General features: G+C 41.2%; 1 protein-coding gene across 5 annotated transcripts in view; it reads left to right on the top strand.

The window, feature by feature from the left end:
• The window catches only part of prpf18 (PRP18 pre-mRNA processing factor 18 homolog (yeast)), a 30,219-nt gene extending 18,683 nt beyond the window's left edge, over positions 1-11,536 (top strand). For all 5 annotated transcript variants that reach the window (XM_043714179.2, XM_043714178.2, XM_043714182.2 and 2 more), the window contains 4 exons: positions 1,688-1,828; positions 5,439-5,510; positions 8,906-9,061; positions 10,130-11,536. In XM_043714179.2, the coding sequence (XP_043570114.1) occupies positions 1,688-1,828; positions 5,439-5,510; positions 8,906-9,061; positions 10,130-10,210 (450 nt within the window). In that variant the 3' untranslated portion in view covers positions 10,211-11,536. The remainder of the gene's footprint in view (positions 1-1,687; positions 1,829-5,438; positions 5,511-8,905; positions 9,062-10,129) is intronic.
• Positions 11,537-15,396: the final 3,860 nt, after the last annotated feature.

Genomic DNA, 15,396 nt, shown 5'->3' with positions numbered 1-15,396 from the left:
CCTGGTAAGCTGCCTCAAATAGTTCTGTTGTAGGAATAGTCTGTGTTTTTTCTAGTACTCTGCACATTTGCCTTGTCTTAAATAATAACTCATTGCTAAATAAGACTCCTCTCTCGACTGTTTTCATGATGCAGAATAATCAAAAATTTTATTATAGTGTCTCCAGTTCTTGTCAGCTGGTCCATTGAGATTACCACTGAAGGTGCAGTCAACAGAGCAACAAGGAAGGTTGAACAATATACGTATAAAGAAACCAATTCCAATAAGTAGTAATAATTTAAAACCAAACATCAGCTGTCCTAAAGCATTCGGAAGAAATATAGTGGAAGTTTGATGTAACTTGGATCAAATACTCTCAAATTAATTAGACTGCAAGGATCTCATGGCTCCCAATGCCCACCATTTTCCCTCCCTCAACAGGATTCCTTCTTCATCTTGACAACCCCACTCTGTCTTCAGCTTTGCCCCTTGCTTCACTTTTGGACTGACCTGACGAATGGCTCAGCTCACCCACCGAATCGCAGCTTGCGCACACAACCACCAGCCCACCCACCCTCAAATAAAGCCTGTTTCTCTGCTCAGCTCACTTGTCTTGTGCCATTTTGATCCTGCACAGGATCTAATGTCAGCGGTTCGTTATAACAGCGTACAATCCTTTGGGCTCCAACAACTGCATTATCTCAATTTTCACTGCATTTTAGAAACTGTTTTTGACTCAACATATCTCAAAGCACATTTTGTATTAAAAAATGTAGGTATATTATATGGGATTGGGATTAAAAGATAACTTTGCCAATCCATGTTCTTTTAAAACAAAAGTGGATTCAGTGCACTAGCCTAGTCCGATGTCCAAAAAAGAGAAACAATTTGATGCATAAGGTCTGTCAATGTGAAGAAATAGCATACACATGTAATTGTGTCTTCATGTAGGCTTTACAGAATGCAATCATAAAATGAAACCAGAATTGTGGATTATACGTTCATAATCTTTTGTCATTTTACTAATGAAAATCTCTGAACTGCATTTTGAATGTTTTGAGTCTCTATTCAGAGGTAGAACAAAGATTTTTAAACGGCTTTTTGCAGCATCCAAGAAACTTTGCTCTGCATATCTCAGAGTGTTCCATGAAGTAGAAACAATCCTCAATCCTGAAAGGCAGTGCTTTGATCTCCTAATATTTTAAGATTAAAGCCTGAATTGTGAAATCTGATGCTATTGCGCTTCTCCTGACCTGCTATTTATGTGTGTTTCCTAATACTTGACAAAAAGTAGACTTTTCTTCTCTAATATAAAACAGAACTGCAGATGCTGGAGACCTGAAACAAACAAATAACTGAAATTGCTAGAGAAATTCATCAGGTTTGGCAGGATATGTGGAGAGAAAGCAGCGTTAACGTTTCAACTCCTGTGACCTTCAGAAGAGTTCTGAAATGTTTGTTCTCAAGATGGTCATTCATCTGCCTGTGGAACTCCCTTGACCAAAAAAAACAGTAGAAGCAGCACCTTTGACACAGATTCTTGAAAAGCAAAGGACTGAAAGGTTATTGAATGCAGTAATTAGAACAGCCATGATCTTAATGAGTGGTGGAGCAGATTCAAGGGGCTTAATGGCCTAACTTTGCATTAATAACTAATTTGTGTGTTCTTCAGAGTTCTCGAATATATTTTTATGATTTCGTTCTATAGTTTCTTCTTGATGTTTGGGCAAAAGACCTGAATGCCAGGGAGGATTATTTAAAGTGCAGTGTTCAGGGTAAACTTGCTGGAGCCACCCACAAGCAGACTGAATCCTACTTGAAACCTCTCTTCAGGAAACTTCGGAAAAAGGTAAAAATTTTGAAACTGATAGTCACTTCTGCTTTTTTTTTATTTTATAGTTGAGTTTTCTACCAGTTAGGTATGTTATGGTTCTGTTCGCCGAGCTGGGAGTTTGTGTTGCACATGTTTCATCCCCTGTCTAGGTGACATCCTCAGTACTTGGGAGCCTCCTGTGAAGCGCTTCTGTGATGTTTCCTCCGGCATTTATAGTGATTTGTATCTGCCACTTCCAGTTGTAAGTTCCAGCTGTCCACTGCAGTGGCCGGTATATTGGGTCCAGGTCGATGTGCTTATTGATTGAATCTGTGGATGAGTACCATGCCTCTAGGAATTCCCTAGCTGTTCTCTGTTTGGCTTGTCCTATAATAGTAGTGTTGTCCCAGTTGAACTCATGTTGCTTGTCATCTGAGTGTGTGGCTACTAAGGATAGCTGGTCGTGTCGTTTCGTGGCTAGTTGGTGTTCATGGATGTGGATCATTAGCTGTCTTCCTGTTTGTCCTATGTAGTGTTTTGTGCAGTCCTTGCCTGGGATTTTGTACACTACATTGGTTTTGCTCATGCTGGGTATTGGGTCCCTCGTCCTGGTGAGTTGTTGTCCGAGAGTGGCTGTTGGTTTGTGTGCTGTTATGAGTCCGAGTGGTCGCAGTAGTCTGGCTGTCAGTTCGAAAATGCTCTTGATGTATGGTAGTGTGGCTAGTCCTTTGGGTTGTGGCATGTCCTCATTCCGTTGTCTTTCCCTTAGGCATCTGTTGATGAAATTGCGCGAGTATCCGTTTTTGGCGAATACATTGTATAGGTGTTCTTCTTCCTCTTTTTGCAGTTCTGGTGTACTGCAGTGTGTTGTGGCCCTTTTGAATATTGTCTTGATGCAACTTCTTTTGTGTGTGTTGGGGTGGTTGTTTTTGTAGTTTAGGACTTGGTCTGTGTGTGTGGCTTTCCTGTATGCTTTGTGGTGAATTCTACGTTCGGTGTTCTCTGTACCATCACATCTAGGAATGGGAGTTGGTTGTCCTTTTCTTCCCCTCTAGTGAATCGGATTCCTGCGAGCGTGGCGTTGATGATCTGGTGTGTGTTCTCTATTTCTGTGTTTTTAATGATTACAAAAGTGTCATCTTCATATCTGACCCAGAGTTTGGGTTGAATTTGCGGTAAGACTGTTTGTTCTAACCTTTGCATTGCCGCTTCTGCTATGAGTCCAGAGGTGGGTGACCCCATGGGTGTGCCGTTGATTTGTTCATATATTTGGTTGTTGAATGTGAAGTGTATTGTGAGGCACAGGTCCAGTAGTTTGAGTATGCGGTCTTTGTTGATAGGTTCCCCGTCTTGTTGTCTGTTCTGTATATCCAGCAGGTTGGCTATTGTTTCTCTGGCTAGGGTTTTGTCGATAGAGGTGAACAGTGCCGTTACATTGAATGAGACCATAGTTTCTTCCTTGTCTATGTGTATATTTCTGATGATGTTCAAGAATTCCTGTGTTGACTGTATAGAGTGTCTGGATCCGCTGACCACGTGTTTCAGTTTCTGCTGTAGTTCTTTAGCCAGTTTGTGTGATGGTGTCCCTGGTAGTGATACTATGGGTCTGAGTGGGATGTCTGGTTTGTGCACTTTAGGTAGTCCATAGAATCTGGGGGTGTTGTTGCTTTCAGGTTTCATTCTCTGTAGGTCAAACCTAGTTAACTGTCCGTTTTTTCGTAGGTTCCTCAGTGTGTTGTTTATCCTATTGGTGAGCTGTGGGGTGGGGTCAAACTCCCTCTTTTGGTAGGTGTTAGTATCTGCAAGCAGTTGTTGCGCTTTTTGGATGTACTCTACTTTGTCCAGGGGTGAGGTCAAACTCCCTCTTTTGTACAGAGAACACCGAACGGAGAATTCACCACAAAGGTATACAGGAAAGCCACACACACAGACCAAGTCCTAAACTACAAAAGCAACCACCCCAACACACACAAAAGAAGTTGCATCAAGACACTGTTCAAAAGGGCCACAACACACTGCAGTACACCAGAACTGCAAAAAGAGGAAGAAGAACACCTATACAATGTATTCGCCAAAAACGGATACTCGCGCAATTTCATCAACAGATGCCTAAGGGAAAGACAACGGAATGAGGACATGCCACAACCCAAAGGACTAGCCACACTACCATACATCAAGAGCATTTTCGAACTGACAGCCAGACTACTGCGACCACTCGGACTCATAACAGCACACAAACCAACAGCCACTCTCGGACAACAACTCACCAGGACGAAGGACCCAATACCCAGCATGAGCAAAACTAATGTAGTGTACAAAATCCCAGGCAAGGACTGCACAAAACACTACATAGGACAAACAGGAAGACAGCTAATGATCCGCATCCATGAACACCAACAAGCCATGAAACGACACGACCAGCTATCCTTAGTAGCCACACACTCAGATGACAAGCAACATGAGTTCGACTGGGACAACACTACTATTATAGGACAAGCCAAACAGAGAACAGCCAGGGAATTCCTAGAGGCATGGTACTCATCCACAGATTCAATCAATAAGCATATCGACCTGGACCCAATATACCGGCCACTACAGCGGACAGCTGGAACTGACAACTGGAAGCGGCAGATACAAATCACTATAAATGCTGGAGGAAACATCACAGAAGCGCTTCACAGGAGGCTCCCAAGCACTGAGGATGTCACCTAGACAGGGGACGAAACGTCTGCAACACAAATTCCCAGCTAGGCGAACAGAACCACAACAACGAGCACCCGGGCTACAAATCTTCTCTCAAATCTTGACCGGTTAGGTATCCTCTGATTGGTGCACATTTTTTAAAACATAGACTTGTAGTGCACTTTTTAGAATGAAGAAGTACAGATTTCCAGCAGGAAATTAATCTTTTAAATTCCATAGAGGCTGTTTAAAGGAAGTTTACTAGGTTGGCGTGTGGACTGACCATGTTGTCCGATGAGATAAGATTGGGCAGGCTGGTGGTCTTTCCATTGGAATTCAGAAGTGCATAAGGTGATTGGATTGAAGTGTATAAGATCCTGAATGGCCTTGACAAGGTGGATGTGGAAAGGATGAGTGAGTCCAGAGCTCAGGGACCCTGGTTTAAAATTAGGGCTCCCCTTTTAGGACAGATATGAGGAATTTCTTTTCTGTTTGAGGGTCACGTGAGTTTGGAACTTGGCCTGAGCAGTTGGTGGAGGTGGGGTCATTGAATATTTTGAAGGTGGAAGTAGTTAGATTTTAGTTAGGTAGGGAATCGTGAGTTATCAGGGAGAGATGGGAACGTGGAATTTGGAACACAAACAGACCGGGGACAATCTTACTGAATGACAGAGCAGGCTGAATTGGCCAGATGACCTACTTTTGCTCCTAATCTATATTTTTGTAAGTATTCCCAACTCTCAAAGTTAGAATGTTTTTAACTTTAAGCCCTGTGGCGATAATGAAGTTTGATAAAAAAAATTGGAAATATTTTTTCTGTGCAATTACTGCTGTGTCAATGTTTGTGGACTATTTGATTGTTACAGTTTGATTAGTCATATAAGACTTGGATAAATGCTACATTAATTTATTGTAGTTTCTCTAAATACAAGTTTAAATGAGTGTTTCTTCTACTTTCTCCCAGACTTTGTCTCAGGACATCAAAGAATCCATAACAGATATCATCAAATTCATGTTACAAAGAGAATATGTTAAGGTAAGTACTTTAATAAAACCCATTTCTTCACACTGCAGTCCTTAGGTTGATATGCTGTTAGTGTGGGTCTTCCAAGATTTGAAAATGCAATGGTGAAGGAACAGCCAGGTTCCTGAATTAGTATGATGTGTGGCTTGGCAACTTGGTGCTCCCATGTTAAGCTAACCAACCTGTAGTTACCCATTTTTGTCCCCCTCCCTTTCTGAATAAGGGTTTTAAATGAGCAGTTTTTCGTTCCTTTGTGACTTTTACAGAATCACTAAAGATTCTTGGAGATGACATCAGTGAGTTCACTATCTCTCTCTCTATTTCCTTTAGTCAGAGGCTATCTGGATAGAGCTTGGAAATAAAAAAAAGGGTGATCACTTTGGGATTATGCTGCAGGCCTCCAGAAGTCAGAGGGAGATAGAGGCGGAGCAGATATGTAGGCAAATCACAGGAAGGTGTGAGAGGAACAGAATTATCATAATAGGGGATTTCAACTTTGCTCGTATTAACTGCGACAGCCTTAGTGTCAAAGGATTAGATGGGTGGAACATTAATGTGTGCAGCCAGTAGCTAGATAGTCTTACTAGAGAGAGAGAGAGCAGTGCTACATCCAATCGTAGGTAATGAAGAATGTCAAGTTTCAGTGGGAGAGCATTTTGGGGATAGTGACCATTAGCCTAAGTTTCAAAGTCCTTATGAAAATGGATAAAGATAGTGCAGAAGTTAAGTGTCTAATTGGGGGAAGGCCCGTTTCAATATCATTAGTCAGGTACTGGGAGCAGTTACTTGTATGTAAGTCTATATTTGGAAAGTGGTAATATTTTAAAAGTAGTTTACTGAAAGTTCAGGGCCAGTGTGTTCCTCTAAGATTGAAGGGCAAGTCCAGGGAACCCTGGATGTCAAAGGATATTGAGAGTTTGACAAAGAAAAAGAAGGAAACGTGTTAGGTACAAAGCATTAAAAACAGGGATAATCCTTCAGAAGTAAAGAGAGTGCTTGATAAATTAAAGACAGAAGGTGGTGAGGAGATAAGCACTGTAACTATCACAAGAAAAAAGTACAAGGGAGACTCATGTGGCTAAAGGCTGAGAAGCCCCCTGGACCAGATACATTGCATCCCAGGATACTCGAGTCATACAACATAGCTGTTCAACTTAGTAATTGTGTCAGGAAGATGGGCTGAAATGTTGTCAACCTACGACGATTCTGGAACAGGGGAGATTAGTAAGCAAGATTAGATCTCAAGGAATATAGGGAGAATTAGCCAATTGGATACAGAACTGGCTCAAAGGTAGAAGACAGAGGGTGGTGGTGGAGGGTTGTTTTTCAGACTGGAGACCTGTGACTAATGGAGTGCCACAAGGATCGGTGCTGGGTCCTCTACATTTTGTCATTTATATAAATGATTTGGATGTGAGCATAAGAGGTAGAATTAGTAAGTTTGCAGATGACACCAAAATTGGAGGTATAGTGGACAGCGAAGGACAATAGGATCTTGATCAGATGGGCCAATGGACTAAGGAGTGGCAGATGGAGTTGCTGAAGAAAGAGACCTTGGAGTGCAGGTTCATAGCTCCTTGAAAGTGGAGTTGTAGGTAGATAGCATTGTTCACTCAGAGCATTGAGTGCAGGAGTTGGGAGGTCATGTTGCGGCTGTGCAGGACATTGGTTAGGCCACTGTTGGAATATTGCATGCATTTCTGGACTCTTTCCTATCGGAAAGATGTTGTGAAACTTGAAAGGGTTCAGAAGAGATTTACAAGGATGTTGCCAGGGTTGGAGGATTTGAGCTATAGAGAGAGGCTGAACAGGCTGGGGCTGTTTTCCCTGGAGTGTCGGAGGCTGAGGCATGACCTCATAGAGGTTTATAAAATCATGAGGGGCATGGATAGTTAAATAGGCAAAGTCTTTTCCCTGGGTTTGGGGAGTCCAGAACTGGAGGATATAGGTTTAGGGTGAGAGGGGAAAGATATAAGAGACACCTACGGGGCAACGTTTTCACGCAGAGGGTGGTACGTGTATGGAATGAGCTGCCAGAGGAAGTGATGGAGGCTGGTACAATTGCAACATTTAAGAGGCATTTGGATGGGTATATGAATAGGAAGGGTTTGTAGGGATATGGGCCGGGTGCTGGCAGGTGGGATTAGATTGGGTTGGAATAACTGGTCGGCATGGACGGGTTAGACCGAAGGATCTGTTTCCATGCTGTACACCTCTATGACTCTATTAAAAGTCTCTGTGACTTTAATATCTGAACTCCTTGGTGTCATATCACCCATGCTGGGGAAGCCTGTGATGCTCATGGCTGGATAAGCTGGTAGTCAAGGATAAATCCTTATAAAAGATCAACCTTGCTATTTGGTTTCAGTGAGATCATCATAGAATCCCAGCATTGCGGAAGTAGGCCATTCAGCCCATCGAGCTGAAAATGTGTTGCTGGAAAAGCGCAGCAGGTCAGGCAGCATCCAAGGAACAGGAGAATTGACGTTTCGGGCATTAGCCGAAACATCGATTCTCCTGTTCCTTGGATGCTGCCTGACCTGCTGCACTTTTCCAGCAACACATTTTCACCTCTGATCTCCAGCATCTGCAGTCCTCACTTTCTCCATTCAGCCCATCAAATCAGTACCAGCCCTCTGCAGAGTATCCCACCCAGACCCAGGACTGAACCTCGTGACATTTATCATGGCTAATCCACATAGCACATCCCTGAACACTATGGGCAATTTATCATGGCCGATCCACCAAACGTGCATTTCTTTGGACTGTGGGTGGAATCCAGAGCACCCGGAGGAAACCCATGCAGACACGTAGAAAATGTACAAACTCCACACAGTTACCAGAGGGTGGAATTGAACTAGGGTCTCTAGTGCTGTGAGGCAGCAGTGCTAACCACTGAGCCATTGTGCTGCCCATGAGATGTATTGAATGAAGCTGCTATGGCCTATTGTAGCTTGGCATTTGGGAAGCTACAGAGAAACGTCAAAGCCATCCAGTCTTATAAATTTTGCAGCATCTGTTCATTATGGCTGTGATGTTGAGCTGTTGTCTTTCTACAGGATCCATACATTATACTTTGATGTTTAGTAAGGGAAATTACAGAAGACACCAGCATGCAGCTGAACATAATTTTATTATTTCAGAAATGTTGAAGTTTCATTTTATGGAAAGACTGTTCCAGGATTACTGTCACCTGAAAGTCTGTGTCTTCAACACATAAGATGCACAGAACTAATTGTCACTGTTGAATCAGAGTTTGTGCAATAGCAATTTGCATCATCTGGCCATTTAACTTGCATGAGTACTTCTGTTCGATTTATTACGTAAAGTTAATGAACAGTTAACTAGACCACTTTTGTGTCATCATTAAGTGTAGATTTTGTATGAAGCATTTGTCTTCTCCACAGGCAAATGATGCCTACCTTCAGATGGCCATTGGCAATGCTCCATGGCCCATTGGAGTTACCATGGTTGGTATCCACGCCCGTACAGGTCGTGAAAAAATTTTTTCCAAACACGTGGCACATGTATTAAATGATGAAACACAGCGGAAATACATCCAGGTTAGTCCGTTAAATCTTAAGTGAGAGGTTTTATACTGAACTGTGAAAGGTACTTTCGGCTTTTATTAGGCTAGTATGATTTAGTCATCTTTCCACATTTATTTTCTGGTGTAAATGGTCTTAGGAAAGGTACAATATCTGGCTGACACCAGTAAAGGAAAATCAGCTTTTGTATATTCGCTGACTCGCATTGGTACAGGAGATCAACAATCTAATATGTGTTGCCTCTAATGACACCCCAATGTTGTATGATATTATAGATGTAAAACACACTTTTTCTGAACAAAAGGTCAGTCATTTCATGATTATGGTTTCTTGACCGTAGTTAGAAATGTTCAATTGCTTCAGTTACTTTCTGATTAGCCTTAGTTTATAGGCAGCCACAATTATCTTGATTTGGCTATAGAGAGCATTCAGCAGTGACCTTGGAGAAACATGTCTGGTTAACTCATTAACTGCACTCCATAAGCTTTACCTCTTTGTGAGCATCAGAGATCAGCTAATGTTTAAAGAAACTGAGAAACTATGAAAACAATGATAAGAAACAAATCTAATATTTCACATAGCATTTGACAAGCTATGATGAAATTAAGAGGGAAGCAACATTGGACATTTAGCTTAATTCTGAGGTATTCACTTTAATTATGAACAGCTTGTGCAAAGTAGAAACACATTGTTGATAACAATTGCTTCGTAATTACAGGTACAATGAGTCCATTGAAAGACATTTTTGCAGATTGTTGAGGGGGCACCAGATTCTGATTTTCATATGTTTGAAATGAACATTTGGCTGGTAGCTAAAATTGTACCTGTATTTCAGTATTGAATCTCCCTGATACTATAGAAAATTATTTACTGTTAAGTATGGTTAGAGCGTTGGACATTGTACATTGGAATGTGAATTGCCTAATAAATTTGCATGTGTCACCTTTAAAATTGTAAAACGTCTCCAAATTCCCGTTTGATCATTAAAACTTGTGATTCAGGAAAATGCTTAGCCTTTTAGATTACATTCATTTGCCAAAAACCATTGCCCCACTTCACTTTTCCTCAATGGTGTTCTTCCAGGGCTTGAAAAGGTTGATGACCATCTGCCAAAAGCATTTTCCAACAGATCCGTCAAAGTGTGTGGAGTACAATGCACTTTAACCAGCTAGCTTTTGAATGGAACCTTTTCTGTATAATTCCTGGATTGAACTGTTAAGAGTCAGACCTATCGGGAGCTGTAAAGAAGAATTTGTGGGACTGTGCAAGTATTTCAAACATCAATGAAATGTTCTTCAGAAAAGCACAAGCATTAAAGCTGCATGACCCCACAGTTGTGTTTGTTTAGTATTAAGTAACTTACAAGCATCTGCATCCAATTGTTTTTAATTACCCTTCTGGTAATTCAAACCAATTTTTTGATAATTTAAGTCTCGTCAATAGAAATATGCTCACACAGTCTTTGGGAAAATACTTTGAATTCAGGATTGTGTTCACACAAACTTTAAAATGTATGGTTATTGAATATGTTCTGTCATTGATGGTTTTGCCTGAATCATCTGTAAATTATTGTAACTTAAATTTTGAACTCAGTAAGATTTCAGCCGTACTTGGTGGCCATTACTGAGGATTGCATTCTATATTTTGCCCAGGTACTTGCCATTTTCATGACACCAGCAAATGATTGCATTTTCTTTAGCAGTTGAAGGCACTATCGACTCACATTTGCTGTGTCAATAATTGTGTACCACTTCATATTACATTCAAATGCATTTGAGGCAGACTGTCCATACTAAATGTGAATTGGTATTTTGGACATTCTTCAAGTTGTTCTTATACCAAATCATCTTGCTTTGTGTTATCATACAATGCTTTTGTTCTTTCCATTACTTTATGCTGCCGAGTTTAAATTGTTGGCACTTGCACAATAGTCTTGGTTTTGTAAAAATACTGTGTAAATGTTTCATGTTCATGCTGTCTTGTCTTGGCTGCACCTTTAATGTCTGAAACCTGATGCTGTAAATCAGGATATTCTCTCAAAAATCTAATTTTAATATCTCATGAGTATTGTACATGGCTGAAATGTTTAAGCTTGCAGTAAATGCTCTTTTAATTTTTATGTCATTTCCAGGCTTCGAGGAGGAGTAGACAAGAAGTAGACAATAGTTCAGCACTTGAGCAACAGTTTTCATACATTCTCTTTATTCCATCCATTTTTATTTTTGGAGGATGTGCCTGGCATTTACTGAGGACCTTATTTAGTAACAGTTAATAGTGGCTATGCAGTTATATAAGTTGGAACATCCAAAGTACTCCACCTCATAAGTTTACAAAAGACCAGGAAATGCCACTGTAGAATCTGCTGCTGTTTGTGGCAGAGTAGTAGCAAACAGCCAACTATCTTTTCTATTGTCTTGGATTGTAGGATATACTGAATAAGCATCTGTTTTGCAATGAAATCTTAATTACAGCCAAATTTAATAAGCCAAACATATTTTGTGTCCGGATCTTTTGACTCATTGAATGTTGTGTATGGGTAAAATTTTAATTCCAGTCATAGAGTCACAGAGCATGGAAACAGATCCTTTGGTCTAACTAGTCCATGCCTACTTGTCTGCGTTTGGCCCATAACCTTCCAAACCTTTCCTATTCATGTACTTATCCAAACATCTTTTTAAATGTTGTAACTGTACCCGCATCCACCACTTCTTTTGGTAGTTCATTTCATACATGCAGCGCTGCCTGTGTTTTTTAAAAAAACGTTATCACTTGTGTCCTTTTTAAAACTTTCTCCTCTCACCTTAAAGATATGCTCCCTAGTTTTCAACTTCTCCATCTTCGGGAAAAGATCCTTACCATTCACCTTATCTATGCCCCTCATGATTTTATAAACCTGTATGTGATGTGGGACAAAGATTGGCAAATATACTTCCAATCCTCCTCTGCCAATATCACAGACAAGGCAGGAGTTAAAAAGCAGAGCCCCAACAATGCAGTCCTGAAGTCTCTACCTATATGCTGTTCTCAGCTCCCCGGAGTGAAGTTCAAACTGCTAACCCCTTGTAGTTCAGAGACAAGTGCTGTTTCTGGACTGTGGTAACATCAATGAAAGCAAAGTCTGTGGCAATCTTATGGGTTAAGTCACAAATTGTGTGCAACAGCAATGTACATATTGACTGGCTTTCATGTAATCAGTTATCTGTAAGTGCTTTCCAGAATCAATGGCTATTGAATAGGAATTGGGTCATGGGTTGAACCCAGCTGGTGGTTATACTGGACAAGTCAGATCCTAGACATTATGGCATTTTAGACCATAAGTTTTAATTTTGTAATTTGTTTACCTTGATGGTTAATTGCTGAACATATTCACAAGAGACTGCCAATATACTTCAAATGGACAACATCCAAAATAGTTACACACAAAAGGGATTAAAAAAAACTATTCCAAACCATATTAAAGCTTTTGGATGTAGGTTTGCTCGCTGACCTGAAAGGTTTATTTCCAGACGTTTTGTTACCTTACTAGGAAACATCTTCAATGGACCTCATGCGAAGCAATGTTGAAAATTCGTGTTTTCCATTTATATGTTTGGGTTGGTGATGTCATTTACTGTGGTGATGTTATTGTATTCCTGTGTATATACCGTGTATTCAAAAAGAATGAGTACCCAATGAACATAGTCCACTGATTTCTCAGCAACAAACTCAAACAAGCAAACAAAGCACGTCCAAAAACCCTAGCCACTCTCCCCTACATCAAAGGCATCTCAGAAATGACTGCCAGACTACTCAGACCCCTTGGCATCATGGTAGCCACAAACCCACCAACACACTAAAACAGCAGCTAATGAACTTGAAAGACCCTATACGGACAATAAGCAAAACTAATGTCATTCACAAAATACCGTGCAAGGACTGTAACAAAGACTACATTGGACATACAGGCAGAAAACTAGCCACCAGGATACATGAACACCAACTAGCCACAAAAAGACATGACCCCACCCCCATTAGTATCCTTACATACGGACGAGGAAGGACACCAGTTCGACTGGCACATCCTAGGACAAGCCAAACAAAGACACATACAAGAATTCCTAGAAGCATGGTATTCCATGAAATGAACCTTTCAGTTCAGTGAGCAAACCTATATCGAAAACCTCACCCTGAGCTACAAATCTTCTCAACACTCTATATAAAAGCTATTTAAAACTGTCATTACAATTATCAAAGATAATGTTCCAATTCTTTTACCCTGAACAATAACTTCACAGATCCTTAAACCTCAGTGTAGGATCACCCTGTTTCAATTCTAAACTTTCTTCAATTGGCAATTAGTTTCTTTCTGGCTATTGTCTGCCTTCACTCAATGCTAGTTGCTATATCTCTTCATGAGACCCTTAAACTGCTAACACTGCTTTTAAACATGAATTTCTAAAACACCTCTTCCATCGCCTTCCATTTCTAGAACTTCTTCTTACTGACTTTAAATCACTGCGGATCTCTCTTTCTCCTGAAAACAACAAATGCTGGAGATCACAGCGGGTCAGGCAGCCTCCATGGAGAGACAGCAAGCTAACGTTTGGGGTCAAGATAACTCTTCATCAGAGCTGATGTACAGTGTGGAGGGGACAGCATTTATGCTATATTTGGGGGGTGGATTGTAGAGTGGTGGGGGAGAAAGGATGTTAATAGTTCAGATTAAGTGATGGAAGTGTAAGAATGGCAGAACAATGGTGTGTCTAACTGCCAGACTGGAAATAACAGACAGTCCCCTTGGGGTGGGGGGAGGGGAGAGAGGACATGGTGACAGAATGTAACAAATAAAGAAAGGGAAGGACTGGGATTTGGTTCACAATTTGAAGGCGTTGAACTCAATATTAAGTCCAGAAGGCTGTAAAGAGCCTAGTCTTAAGATGCAATGTTGTTCCTCCAGTTTGCAATGTGATTCACTGGAACACTGCAGCACGCTGAGCACAGGCATGTGATCAGGACGCTGTGTTAAAATGACCGATTACGGAATGGTCAGGGTCATGCTTGCACACAGACTGGAGATGTTCCACAAAGTGATCACTCAATCTACATTTGGTTTCTTCAATGTAGAGTAGGCTACTTTGGTTGTAGTAAATACCATACACAAGATTGGAGGAAGTACAGGTGAAATGCTGCTTCGCCTAGAAAGACTGTTTAAGCCCTTGGATGGTGAGCAGGGAGGAGGTGAAAGGGCTGGTGTTGCACCTTCTGTGGTTACATGGGGAGGTGTTTGGGCCAGGGGCTCGGCGGGGGGGGATGTTGTTAGTGGTTAGCGAATGGGCTAAGGAGATCCGGAGTGAACTAACCCTGCAACATGCAGACAGGGGAGTGAGGGGAAGATGTTTTTGATGGTGGCGTTTTGCTGGAGCTGTCTGAAATGGTGGAGAATGATCCTTTGAATGCACAGGCTGGTGGGATGAGAAGTGAGGACAAGGGGAACCCGATCATGCTGTTATGAGTGAAGGGAAGGGGCAAAGGCAGAGCCACAGGTGATAGGTCATCAAATGCTGGAGATCACAACAGGTCAGGTACCATCCTGTTTTCGTTCTCCTGTCCTGAGTGCATTGCTGCTCTTGCAGCCTTTCTACCTGAATGACTCCCTTCTGTTTGGAAGAAACCTGCACGCTCTCGATCTTCTGGATGGTTCTCCTTTTCTGGAGAGAAATCATTTTTGTCTTTGTCTCCTTGATCTTATGACCTTTTATTGCTAAGCAATAGCACTTTTACTTTCTCTGCTACACTTGTTTTATACAGTTCAGAACTATCCACCTTGAGATTTTTTTAAGGCGTACTTTAAATGTACATAAACATATTACCAGGCATTCTGGCGCCACACTCAGAATTCAAACAAAAGCAAGCCCTTTCAAACGCATACAATACAGAGTTGCTTATCAAACTTAAAGCTAAATCTGGTCTTTCCATATTAAGACCCAAGTTTCCAAATAGAACTAATGCACCATGAACCTTCTCATAAGGCAGGAAAAATTATTGATTGAAGTTTTGATTAAGCATTAAGGAAGGGCACTGATATGGGAGGTGGTAGAAACTGATACAATAGCAATGTTTACGGCGCATTTAGACAGACGCAAACAGGCAGAGAAAATAGGGATGTGGGCCATGTGCAGGCAAGAATGGCATCATGGTCAGTGCAGACATGATGGGCCAAAGGGCCTGTTCCTGTGTTGTACTTTTGTGTTATGAGAGACACATGGCAAAGAAATTAGGTTGGCCAACATTTCAGGCTGAATGTTAGGAAACCCATTCTGGTTGTCTGGTCCACCTGAATGTATCTATTAGTTTTCCTTTTGATGGAACAT

This window comes from Chiloscyllium plagiosum, unplaced genomic scaffold (assembly GCF_037043375.1).
Source record: "Chiloscyllium plagiosum isolate Xiang-an unplaced genomic scaffold, Cpla_swu_hap1 HiC_scaffold_23, whole genome shotgun sequence".
NCBI lineage: Eukaryota > Metazoa > Chordata > Chondrichthyes > Orectolobiformes > Hemiscylliidae > Chiloscyllium > Chiloscyllium plagiosum.
The sequence above is the reverse complement of the archived record's forward strand: the minus strand, read 5'-3'. Positions and strand labels throughout refer to the sequence as shown.